Source organism: Lepidochelys kempii, chromosome 2 (genome assembly GCF_965140285.1).
Source record: "Lepidochelys kempii isolate rLepKem1 chromosome 2, rLepKem1.hap1, whole genome shotgun sequence".
NCBI classification, from domain to species: Eukaryota; Metazoa; Chordata; order Testudines; family Cheloniidae; genus Lepidochelys; species Lepidochelys kempii.
In genome coordinates, this window is record NC_136381.1 from 250,992,249 (window position 1) to 251,005,448 (window position 13,200).

Here is a 13,200-nt window from a genome sequence, read left to right on the forward strand (position 1 = left end):
AAAAGCTGTGCTTTATGGCCAACCTAAGAACTGTCTACAACGCAGAGGAAGGAGAAACCTCTGATACAGCGACAAGGTCAAGCAAGGTCTCTAGAAATTCAGCATTCCCACTGACAATTGGGAAAATCCTGCCAATAATTTTTCAGTTTGGAGAAGCCGTGTTAAGACTGGTGCAGTCACTTCAAAGAACCATCAGAGCATCCAGGCTGAGGCCCTCAGGTGAGGAAGGAAGCAGAGTACTTCAACTTCCATCTAATGAGTGGACCTGTAGCCAGATGGGAAGCTTTCCCACTTGCGCATTGGGCTCTTTTCCCATACCACTACTAAGCACCACTGACAGACAGACTTTGTCGCTTCTTCTTTCAACTGTCAAGATGTTGGATGGCCATGTATTAGATGTGTGATAAGACACTATCTAGTGTTGATGGTGAAGACAGAGAAAGCAAAATGTCCTTTGCTGGACTGAGTAAACCCAGGAGACTAGGAAAAGCAAATGTCTTTTTTCTGTGCTTCCATGATACTGAAAAGGGGCTTAGACTGTCTGAAATTCCAGTCTGTAACTGAAGGGTATTAGCCATTCTCCCCATCAACTCCTGAAATAATTTCTTGTCATCAGGAGGAGAGATGGACGAAGCCCCCATTTCATCTTCAAGTAATGTATGTTTCCTTTACTTCAAATAAAGTAATCTTTCCTCTATGGGAAATTGCTCCATTTCCTCTGGGCGTCTCCTCCCCGTTGTCAATCTTCTTGAGGAGGCAATAGTGCCAGTCGTATCTGTGCCAAATGAAACATGGGTGTCCTTGAAGGTAGCGGTGCCTGAGGTGAGTCAGCAGTCAGGAAAACTCTCAAGCCTTGACTGAGCTGCTTCAGTGCCGGGAGCGGCATTGGTGTCTACATTCTCATTAGTGTTGAAGTTAGGGCCATGCTAGTTTTGGCAGCATTGAGCAAAACTTTCACTGGCTCCTGAATGTGGGGCCACATTAATAATTGAAGAGGTCCCTTCATAAGACCTTTTCATGCATATGGAGTTTTTGGAGAGGGAAGGCAGCTGGGTTTTCTGGAGCAAATTGGAGGAGTAGCATATTCAATTCCAAGGAAATCCCATGCTCCTGAAGGATGTTTTGGATCAATACTGGCATTGAATATTGAAGTGCAGAGTCAAAACGCAGAGGTGTAGCCAAAAGCTTTGATAAACAAACCTCAGCCATGAGAGAGGAAAGTCAATGGTGTTAGAGGCATGCATGCCAGTGAGGTGTCCAAGTCACTCAGCACTGAAGCATCAAGCTGAGGAGGAATATATATTCAAGACAGGGTCGAGACTGGTAAAGTGTCTCCAAACACTGTATGAATCACAGAGGAGAATGAAAACAATGCCTCCCCCTTTGTTCTTCTCCTTGGACCCCTTCTGCAGATCAGACTACTTCTTCTTTTCCTTTCTCTTCCCCAAAACAGGGGCATTAAGGTATCTGTAAGCATGACTCTCTCTCTCTCGTGATGTCAAACTTTGCCAACTCTAAGGGCACTGAGGGAGTCTTTAGTGTCATCGCAGTCTGAGGTGATGGAGCAGTCTGTTTTGACAAGAGCCTGCAGTCCTGGATAGTGCTGGGCCAGAGGGTCAGTTCCAGTAAGTGTTTACCTCAGGAAAGTCAACGTCAGCCTCAACAAAGAGGGCTGCACAGAGGTCTCTTTACAGTAGGTCTCAGCAAACAGGCGCACCTTGAAACTCCTGAAGGAGCACTAGGATGGTCTGGCTAATGGCTCAAAGAAACCTAGTGAGCCTGCAGTCTTAGTTGTCTGTCCTTCCTCAACCAAGGAGTAAAGGCATGGCAAATTGGGTACTGGCAGACTCGGTGAGCCTTTCCCAGGAACACTAGGCACCAAACATGTGCATTTGTCTCTGGAAAGATTGCCAAGCAGGATGCACAACTTTTGAATCGGTCTGGACCCAACATAACCTCGGGATAAACCAAGGCAAGTAGCCTCCACTACCCTAACTATACCATGCATAACTCTAACTAATTAATTATAGAAGAGAGATTAGGCTAATTAGCTCACAGACACAAGAAGTAGTTCCATTTCGCTTTCAGCAGCGTTAGAGAAGAAACTGGTAGTATTAGATAGGAGTAATACTCCCTTATATGGACAGAGCTGATCATCTAAATGAGAGAGCATTCTGGCACCCTTAGGAGACGTGGCTTTGTTACACAGTCACACAGCACAACACTAAAGGAGCTAATCCCATAAGTGGAAATGCACAGAGGCCCCTGAAGAACATCAAACAAACTGGGACTGAATTACTAAAGTCCTAGCTGTACAGATTGTATTATGTTATGATGAAATACTGAAAGCCACTGAACAATAATCTCCAGGTATATAATCAGACTAGGATGTTGAATGGTTTGGAAAAAATAGCTATCACATCACCATGCTATATGAATATGTTTTAAATAAATTTTTATTCTTTACTGTTTCCAATATCTGATACAAGCCTAAAAATACACATTATTTTTCTACCAAATTTGTCATTGTCCTTTCAGTAAACATTGATTTATTTCCCCCATGAAACTATTTTTCATTTTCTTGATGGTGCTGGTGCACGATGATTCCAACACAATTCTGGGAATAGTCGGTTAATTAACTTATGCTGTAGAGCCAACAGAAGCAGCTCAGAAATTGTTTCTAGGGGTAACATCACAATAGTAGCATTAAAACAAAATCTTGTGGGATTTGAAAAAACTTGGCCCTCAAAATTACATACTTAAGATCCAGAATGCATTCAAAACCAAATTATAAACAATATATGGAATTGAAAGTCACATTTTTCCTATACAGTAATTAAGTGTTCCTTTAAGTTCAACGATCATTGAATGCAGAAACTTAACTTCTGGGCATTATTTCCACAAAATGACTCTCACTTATATTGTACTGGCTTAATGAATACACTGTATCTGAGAATCTAGGATCTTGCAATAAGATCCAGGTAGATGTACTGTGCATCTACTTGGAGCTCCACTAACTGCAATGGGGTTTCATAGATATTAAGGGCAGAAGGGACCATTATGATCATCTAGTCTGACCTCCTGCACAATGCAGGCCACAGAATCTTACCCATCCACTCCTCCGAAAAACCTCTTACCTGTGTCTGAGCTACTGAAGTCCTCAAATCGTGGTTTTAAGACTTCAAGGAGCAGAGAATCCTCCAGCAAGTGACCCATGCTCCATACTACAGAGGAAGGCGAAAAACCTCCAGGGCCTCTTCCAATCTGCCCTGGAGGAAAATTTCTTCCTGACCCCAAATATGGCGATCAGCTACACCCTGAGCATAGGGTTCAGTGTTGGTGTAGAGGTCCACCCACGTAGATCCAATTGCAGAATCTAGGCCTATGCTTGCTTATTATACAGCGTTACCATTTCTCAAGTGATGTTAACATAGTCTACCCTTCTAAGTAAGGAAAAACTATTCTAAAACATTGTAAAAAGGGAAAATAAATTGCAAGAAGACATAACAGTAAATCTTGCCCAGCATCTTCTGCATTGTAGTGGCCATGCAAATACTAGGGACAAACAGGAACATCATGGCCTGATTCTCCACTGGATAGGATGATCTGAGGCCTGATACCCCACATAGTTGAACCCACTGTATTACGTTTACTGTAAAATCCTCAAAATACACAAATTAAAAAAATTAAATACCTTTACTCTTTCCTCAAAAGGAACTACAAAAGGTAGCTCCGTCAGAATTGCAAGTTGTCGTTCTTCAGACACAGAAAGAGGTGCTGGCTCCAAACCCACTTAAAAATATGAACAAAGAGTTTATCAATTTTGGTAAAAAACTGCTTTTCTAATAGTGTTTATCTTGTAAAAATCAATTCATAAGTTGCATTCAATCAAAAAACTACACACATGAAGACAACTGGTTTAGTGCAAGCGAAGTAGCCAGCTTCTTATGAGCTGAGCCTTACCTTCCTAAAATATTACAGTTTCTACCGGTAAAGTGAAAATTGAGCAATTAAAACTTACTGCAGAGAAGATATATATAGAAATGATATGCTATTGTGTTTTTTAATCTCCTTTAGAAAAATCATGTTATTTTCTGCTTTCTTAAATGTTGTTTAATACAATAGAAAAATAAAATTTTAAATATTAGAAACTTATCAGCTAATTAAGGGAAGGTTGTAATTATTATTTGCATTAAGGCAGCGCCCAAAGGCCCTATCACACTGATCACAGGGCTCTATTTCCCACAATAATTTGGTATACTTAGCTTTCAACCATGGACTCTGTTTTTGTCCAGCACACCAATTTTGGCGTGACACTCTAGTGCCTCAGCCAAAACCCAACTAAGTCAACTAATTTATTTCAATAAACTTGGAAAGTGCAAAAAAAGACATTTGTCCTGTGATCAAATTAAATTTTAGTCCCTATGGAAAGTTGAAGGGAACAGCAGAAAGCTACATTAGCTGCTTGAGTGAGCAGCAAGGAGAAAATAGCCAAAGAGCATAAGGAGTTAAAGGAAAAGGCTCCCACTCCAAGATAGTCTCAAACCATGGTGCAACTCTTTTGGAACATTCTAGATGTATCCAATAAGGAGGTATTTAAGAAATAGTTCCTATTTGGGTTTTGGATACTTAAAGTATATCATCTTAATCTAATTTAATAGCAAGAAAATTAAGTTAGCTGGGCACATGCCTCATATTACAGCAAACAAATTCAAGTGCCGCATGAGACAGGAAGCCAGCACAAGATGCTACGGGCTTTATTTACCTCCTTGATGGTGTAGAGGGAGGTTCATCAAGCTACAGACTGAATACCAGATAATAAAGCCCCAGAGATTTTCACTTTCTTGCTTATCATCAGAACCAGAAAAAAGCTGCTTCACAGGCAAGGCCAGGCTGTCTGCAGACAAGGTAGGGGCGGGGGGAAAGCTGAAGTTAATAGTACATGTAACTAATGGGGCCAAGGAGATTACACTGGCAGTTGCAATCCTTCCTTTGGCATCTGCTTATGGGGTGGTGATGCTTGGCTGCCCTTCTGCAGCTGGGCACCACATCAATGATCATTATCAAAGGGTGCTGTACTTTAAATTCCCCAAATAATTTCTAAGCAGTTATTTTAGGTACTGATTTAGTGTGACATGACCCCACATATTCATATACTTGATGAATATTCGCTTTTGGCAAGTCTCAGCATTGCAAGCCCTTGGAATTTTTGATAAAATGCTTCCTTGAGGTTACTTAGTTTCTTAGTAAACATTTTTAATTAAAGTCATTGTATGCTGCCTCTTAAGCTAAGGGTTAAAAGCATTTTAAACAGAAAGTGCATGTACAGCAAAGGTAAACCACTACCCAACTTCGACAGTTCAATTATTCTGGTCAATTAGTCAATTTTATCTGCATTTCTCCATCAAGGTTTCCATCTTTAAAAAGAAATATTGGATGGAGTCATCAATACACAGTGCATTTATAACCCAAGAGTCTGCCATTTAAGTAAATGAAAAAGCACAAATAAACACTACCATACGTGATTCAGCAGTACTTTCACACTAATTGACTTAATCCCATATGGAGTCAAGTGGGATTAAACAGATCATACATATATTGTTCTATGCTTGTTTTCACACAGTCACGCTGATCCTACCTTTCTTCTTGTCAGTGAATTTTGTGGTCATGAAGGGTGCCAGACTGACAACCCGGGAGGCTGCAGCACTTTATTTAGCTAAAAACGGACGACAGCACAGGCAACTGCAGCATGGGTTTCCTCACACAAATGTGCTTTATCCTGGACCTGGACAGGTCACTTGCAAAGGGGAGGGGGTAGTCCACATCATCCTGATATTCAGTCTGTCTCAAACAGGCAGCTATAAATTCTCTCGGCAATGTGGACGAATGTGGTGGTGGTGGATGGAGGGTCACAAACAAAGTTACCAATGGCATCGTAAACACTGTATAAAACTAGCAACAACGACTCATAGTACAATATTGTCTTGGTCATTTCTATCAGAGCTTAGCCTAAGTTTTGCATTTTGTATTTTCTGATAGTTATTTAGTGGAGTTAAGATGCGAAAGCATATTAATTGTGTCTTGAAACTCTGTTTTGCTGAAAGCAATATTGACGCTTCTGGTCACAAGTGCTTTGGAAAAAAACTGACTCAGACCAAGCTGGAGCTTCTGGAACAGGATGTGCCAGTTTACAGACCTGAACTTCCTGTACTGAGAGTTGACTCCCAGGAGACAGTGCTTGCTTTGGCACAAAAAGCGCTCTAACTGTGCTGAAAGAACCACTACCTTCTGGCAGAGAATGAGAGCAATGCTTCTAACGCAATACTGTCGGCTTTAATGTCAGACTTACTCCTTCCGTCTACACACACATTACACTGACCCAGGGTCCCAAGACGCTCTAGGGCTGCAGGGCCTGAGCTCGGGTCAAACCTTGACCCAGGGTTTCAGCATTATTGCTTTGCAGCGTAGACTGAGCCCCTCACGACTTGGATCCTGGGAGTCCTCCAAAAAGCATCCTATAATCCCATGGGCCAACTTCTTTTTTCCTCTCTATCCCAAGCATCTTGAATCTACTCTGCTGAAAACAGAACCACCCTCCTTGGTGTACTGCTGCAGCTCAGTGAGTCAGCACTTAACACTTCCATTTTCTTCTGATAACCAAACATACCATCAGAGAGTCCTCTGTGTTTGTAATGGAGACTGACCATAAGAAGCCTTTTGGAAAGTGGGCATGGGAACACAGCCTGATTTTGGTAAATCTGTGGTGCAAAGCCAGCAAAGCTGTGGAGTTTAGAAAGACTACCAGGAATGACCACACATACTAGCACATAACAAAAAAACTGGCAGCTGCCTAGTGTAGGGAACAGATTAAGGAGCTCTAGAACAAGTACCAGAAAACCAGAGACCAAAACCGCACCTCAGGCAACTTGCTAAAACCATGCCCATTTAATGAGGAGTTTGCACCAAGCACAGAGCCAACGGTGGTGCATGATGACCGGGATGGTACCCTGCTGGCCCCTAAATCCAACATGGAGACTGATGGGAGCCAGCAGCAGGCACCAATTGGGGACCATGAAGTCACTCTGTTGCTGAAACTGGTCCCAGAGCAGGCTTTGGAACATGAGCAGCAGCAGCACATTCTGGGTCCACGCTTGGAGGAGCGGTTTGATGCACCCCTTGAGGAACAGTCTGCTGCTGGGCCTGCAACAGACCAGAATGGACAGAAGGCACCCCTGAGCCCGGTAAGTTTCTGACTCCATTTTAATGTTTATTAATGCAGTAATGGGAGGGATTTCTGTTCTACGAACCAATAAGTTATGAGAAGCCTCAGTTAGCAGCATGCGTCAGCTAATGGCAGACTGTATATCAGTACCTTGGGGGTCCCCCTTCTCTCCCAGACGCAGTTCAAAATGGCGACCAGGAAATGCAAAGAGTAAACACCTTTAAAGTGAACTTTTACTGGAAAGACACAGATCTTTGCTAAGGCCGTTCCTGTTTCTTAAAAATAACTTAACATTGCCATGTGTACAAGTATGTCACTCTGTAAACATTCAGCAGTCTAACAAGCTGCCTTGAAACAATGAACTGTATGGGGGTGGGGTGTGTAGAAATGTGTTCCATTCCCAAATCTAGTCCATTTCAGTTAGAGGTAGTCCATGAAGTCCACAGGGACAAAATCATTTGTCCCAAATAAAACTGTGGTTTGAAATTTTGTCCAGAAATGTGCTGGGGTGGCAGGATGGCGGGGAGGAGGAAGGCTGTAGAGTTCTGCCTGTTTGCATGCTGTCATAGCAGGCTAAGCCATTTGGAAGCTAACACAGCATCCTGTTCATTCCCTCATGAATTCTGAGCCAATCCTGGGTACTGATGGCTGCAAACTTCTCCTGTAGCAGGAACTCCAGATAGGTAGTCATGTTTTGGGGAATGGTGCATTTTCCAAGGCCACCTCGGTAGCTGACCAGCCCACTCCACTCACAGATATGCTGTTCAGTCACTATATATTTGAATACTTCTGTTACATAAACTGCAAGTTTCGCACTAGCAGCTTGGAGTAACATCTCCCTTTGCCAGTTGGGCACCACAATAACTGTTATGTCCTCCAAAATGCGAAAGGCCTGAAATGATAGAAAAAGCTTTTGTAGCAAAGCCACTGATGGCAGCATTCCCTCCCCAATCCAAGTAGTTTTTCAATTTTCTAAAATCAAAAAAGCAGCTTTGCATTTTTAACTTATGCCTGAAATTCTTTTGCTGGCATTAACCAAGCTGTGTCCAGGGAGCTTTTGTGGTCTGAAGCATCCCTCTCACAATATATTGAAGTTCAGTTTGTAAAAATATCATTTTATGTCCTTGAAATTCCACAAGGCTTTTTCCTGTGCTCCTGCAAGTGAGCTATTTGAGACAATAACCCTCTTCTTCTTGTCCTGTTCCAGGCCCCTTGACCTCTACTGGCTGCAGTACCTCCACATTCATGGACTGTTCAAAAAAAAAAAAACCCCAAAACCACTGGTTACTAACCTTCTGTAACTGTTGTTCTTCAAGATTTGTTGTATGTGTCCATTCCAATGAAGGTGTGTGTGTGCCCCAAGCACAGTCACTGGAAATTATTCCCTCAATGGTATCCGTCAGTTCGGCTCTGGAGCCCTCTGGTGCTGCACACTCATAGTGCCAGTATAAAGGGACCGGTCGACCCCAGGCACCCTCAGTTCCTTCTTTCTGGCCAACTCCAATAGGCGGGGTAGGAGGGCAGTTCTTGAACATGGACATGTGCAACATCTCAGAGAACAACAGTTAAAGGTTAGTAACCATTTTTTCTTCTTTGAGTGATTGCACATGTCCATTCCAATGTAAGTGACTCTCAAGTTGCTGAATAGGTGGTGGGCTCAGAGTTCACAGACATGCTGACTGCAACACAGCTCAACCAAATCTGACATCATCCTTGGCCTGTTGGGTGATGCATAACGAGAAGAGAATGTATGCACTGCAGCTTTGCAAATGTCCTGAATAGGAACCTGTGCCAGAAATGACAGATTTCAGAGTAGCAGAGTAGCAGCCGTGTTAGTCAAAAAGCTTATGCTCAAATAAATTTGTTAGTCTCTAAGGTGCCACAAGTACTCCTTTTCTTTTTGTGCCAGAAATGCTGCTGAGAATGCCTGTGCCCCTGTGGAGTGAGCAGTTAGGATAGGTGGGAGTGGAACACCCACTAGTTCGTAACATGTGTGGATACATGATATGATCCAAGAGGAAATTCTCTGAGCAGACACGGGAAGACCTTTCATCCTGTCTGCTAACGCTTCAAATAGCTGGGTGGACTTCGGGAACAGTTTGTTCCTTTTTATGTAGAATGCTAGCACACATCTAACAGCCAATAAGTGAAGCTTCTGCTCTTTCCTGTTTGCATGCAGCTGAGGACAGAAAACTGACAAGAAGATAGTTTGACTATCAAGTTGCAGTGGGGGAGGTTTACATTGGATATTAGGAAAAACTTTTTCACTAAGAGGGTGGTGAAACACTGGAATGCGTTACCTAGGGAGGTGGTAGAATCTCCTTCCTTAGAGGTTTTTAAGGTCAGGCTTGACAAAGCCCTGGCTGGGATGATTTAACTGGGAATTGGTCCTGCTTTGAGCAGGGGGTTGGACTAGATGACCTTCTGGGGTCCCTTCCAACCCTGATATTCTATGATTCTATGACTGCTATGGAACTGGGAAACCACTTTTGGGAGAAATGTGGGGTGCGGATGCAACAGCACCTTATCTTTAAAGAAATCTGTGTATGGCAGTTCCGAAGTGAGGGCACGGATCTCTGAAACCCTCCTAGAAGAAATGCTGGCCACTAAGAAGACCACTTTCCAGGAGAGGTGGAACATGACACTAGCAGCTCTAATGGTGAGCCCATAAGCTTTGATAAGACCAGACAGATCCCAAGGAGGGACGGGCTCTCATACTTGGGGGTACATCCTCTCTAGGCCCTTAAAGAAACACGGACATCTTGTGAGATTATCAACCTGAGGGGGGGAAGCCGGTATCACTGCAAGGTGAACCTTGATCAACAAGATAGCCAAACTCCGCTGTTTCAGGTGTAGTAGGTAGTCCAGAATGATCTGCAGCAATGACCTTGTCGGCAAGACCTCTATCTGGTCATCCCAGCGAGCGAACCACTTCCACTTAGTGAGGTTAAGTGGCCCTGTTAGAGGGTTTCCTATTACCTAACAGGATCTGTCAAACCTGCTTCAAACAGGCTTGCTCTCCCAGATTCAGCCATGGAGCTTCCAGGCCATCAGGTGGAGAAGCCAAGGTTTGGGTGAAGCAGATGACTGTGGTCCAGAGAAATTAGGTCTGAGTGCAGAGGGGTCTGGGTGTCGCCACAGAGAGGTCGAGCAGGGTGGCGAACCAATGCTGGGGGAGGGCCATGCCAAGGCTATCAGGATGACCTGCACTCAATCTTATTTGATCTGTAGCAGGACCTTGTGTATGAGTGAAATAGGAGGGAATGCATAGTATAGGTGACCCTTCCATGGAAGTAGGAAGATGTCCATTAGCAACCCCAGCTGTGGTCCTGCAGGGAGCAGAGCTGATGACACTTCCTGTCACGAACAGGTCTACCTGGGGAGACCCCCACTTCTGGAAAATGTTCTTCACTAAATCCGGTCGAAGAGACTACTCGTGGTGATCAGAGAAAGACCTGCTGAGGCAATCCACCAGCCCAATCTGCGCTCTTGGCAGGAAGGAGGCCTTGAGATGAATTGAATAAGCTATGCAAAATTCCTACAGCCAAACTGCCTATTGACATGGGGATGGAGGGGAGGGGGACAACGAGCTCCTCCCTGTTTGCTGATATAGAACATGGCCACTGTGTTGTCTGTGAGAAACAAGACAGTCTTGCCCACAAGATGAGGTAGGAATGCCCATCGTACCAGACGGACTGCCCTGAGCTTCCTGATGTCGATGTGCAGAGAGAGTTCTTCATGAGACTAAAGGTCTCGGGTCCTCAAGGGCTCCAGGTGAACTCCCCAGCCTAGCACCAATACGTCAGAGACCAGGGAAATCGATGGTTGGAGCCAAGAAAATGGGACACCTGCGCAAACCACCAGCAGATCTAGCCACCAGTCAATAGAGGTGACAACCAGGGGAGGAACCATGACAACTGAGTTCAGATGTTGGCAGTTTGGAGTGTATACTGAGGCCAGCCACGTCTAGAGAGGCCTGAGGTGTAGTCTTGCATGCTGGACCACATAAATACATGAGGCCATGTGGCCCTGCAGCCTTAGGCAAGATTTTACTGTGGCAACCGGGTGCCCCTGGAGGGCTGTGATTGCCTGGAAATGACCTTCTGGGAGGAAGGCCCTGGCCTGGGAAGAGATGAACACTTCTCTGATAAACTCTATCCTCTGCATTGGGATGAAGATGGACTTTTCAACATTATTAGCAGGTCTAAGGTTTGGAAAGACGACCGAATAAGGAGAATGCTGGACTCCACCTGAGCTCTGGACCGAGCTCTGACCAGCAAGTCGCCCAGATATGGGTAAATTTTCACCCCTTGCCTCCTCAGGAAGGCCACCCCTACCACCATGCATTTCATAAATACTTGTATGGCTGCCGACAGGCCGAACGAGAGGACTGCAAATTGGTAGTGTATGTGGTCCACAACAAATGTGAGGAACCTCCAGTGTCCTCAGAAGATTGTGATATGAAAGTAAGCATCTCTTAAGGACGGTGTATGAGGGCGGCATACCAGTCCCACTAGATCCAGGGAGGGAATGATGGAAGCCAATGAGACCATGCAGAACTTTAGCTTTTTGAGGTAGCTGTTGAGCTGGTGCAGGTATAGAATAGGTCTAAGACCACCCTTGACTTTTGAGATTAGGAAATAATGGGAGTAGAACCCCTAGTCCCATAGGTTTTGTGGAGCCTCTTCTATGGTGCCCACCCTTTAGGAGGCACTGAACTCCCTGGTCTAGCAGTTGTTCATGAGGCTCTTGCTATAGATTTCCCCACTTCTACAGATGAGGAGAATTCCAGTCTGGCCTCTTGCGGGAGTAAGTCCTTAAACTCTGACATGGAGTCCCACATGTTGAAATCAGATCTGCTCAGGAGCGCCTGCTGGTTAGCGATCTTGAGCTGCACCCCCCACAGTTGAGTAGACCTTTCTACCAAAAAGGTCCAGCTTTTTTGAGTTCTTTGCTTTGAAAGTTGCCCCTTGCAAACTCTGTCGTTCCCATTCATTGGCCACCGCAACAAGCAGGGATCCCGGGTAGGGGAGGATGCATATACAAGAACTCATACCCATGAGCTACTACAAAGTACTTTGTTTCAGTCCTCATGGCTGTGGCGGGAAAGAAGCGGCGATTGCCTTTTTATTGGGTCCATAATGGCCTCCTTGAGAGATAATGCAACTCTTGACCGGCCCATTGTGGTCAGGATGTTGACCAAAGTATGGGAGGAGTCCTCTACCACCTCCACCTGTATGCCCAAATTTTCAGATACTCTTTTAAACGGCTCCTGGTGCATCTTAAGACATCATCAGAAAGCGATGCGCCCATCCCCAACACAGCTTCATCAGAAGAGGAGAAGGAGGAGGCCAGCATCAGCTGAAGGCGCTCCTCATCTTCCACACTGGATGGGTCCTGGGGTACCAGCTCCTGGTACTTGGCACCAGACTCTGTACCAGAGTTTGGATCAGGGACTGCCATTGAGTAGGAATGCCTTGACTGGTGTCTCTGAATGGAGAGAAAACGGTCCATGAGTTCCAAAATGGCCACTGCATAGGCACCAGCCAGGGAGCCAAGTACTCAAAGGCAACACCTGGCTTGGGTCCACCACTGGGTAGGGCCGATAGGAGGTGTGCTGGGGTGACTTCTGGCACAGGAGGAATACATCTAACTCCAATGACGAGGAATCTCTACCCTGCGACCACACCAAAGTGGATCCCACTGGTGCTGGCTATCAGTGCCAAGGAGGGGAGGACCAGGACAGGGCCATCATGGCCGGCTTCCCTTTAAATGGCACCGTGGGTCTTGGTACTGAACAGTAACTGATGGCCACATGCTCCCTTCTGTCCGCTGGCACCGACCCTTGTACCGCTGGTCAGGGCAGCACCAATAGTAAGAAAAGGTCCCTGGCTGCAGTGAAAGCCTCCGGTGTGGATAGCATTGCAATAGTGCTGGCACCATGCTGACCTCCAGTGCTGACAGATTGTCTGGTACTG

General features: G+C 45.0%; 1 protein-coding gene across 3 annotated transcripts in view; it reads right to left on the bottom strand.

Annotated features, from left to right (window-relative positions):
• The window catches only part of UBE3C (ubiquitin protein ligase E3C), a 168,627-nt gene that overhangs the window by 64,343 nt on the left and 91,084 nt on the right, over positions 1-13,200 (bottom strand). For 2 of the 3 annotated variants that reach the window (XM_073334552.2, XM_073334554.2), the window contains exons 16-17: positions 4,766-4,897; positions 3,695-3,792 (exon numbers count right to left, since the gene is read on the bottom strand). In XM_073334552.2, coding sequence (XP_073190653.2) covers positions 3,695-3,792; positions 4,766-4,897 — 230 coding nt within the window. The remainder of the gene's footprint in view (positions 1-3,694; positions 3,793-4,765; positions 4,898-13,200) is intronic. The other variant, XM_073334553.2, reaches the window with a different exon arrangement.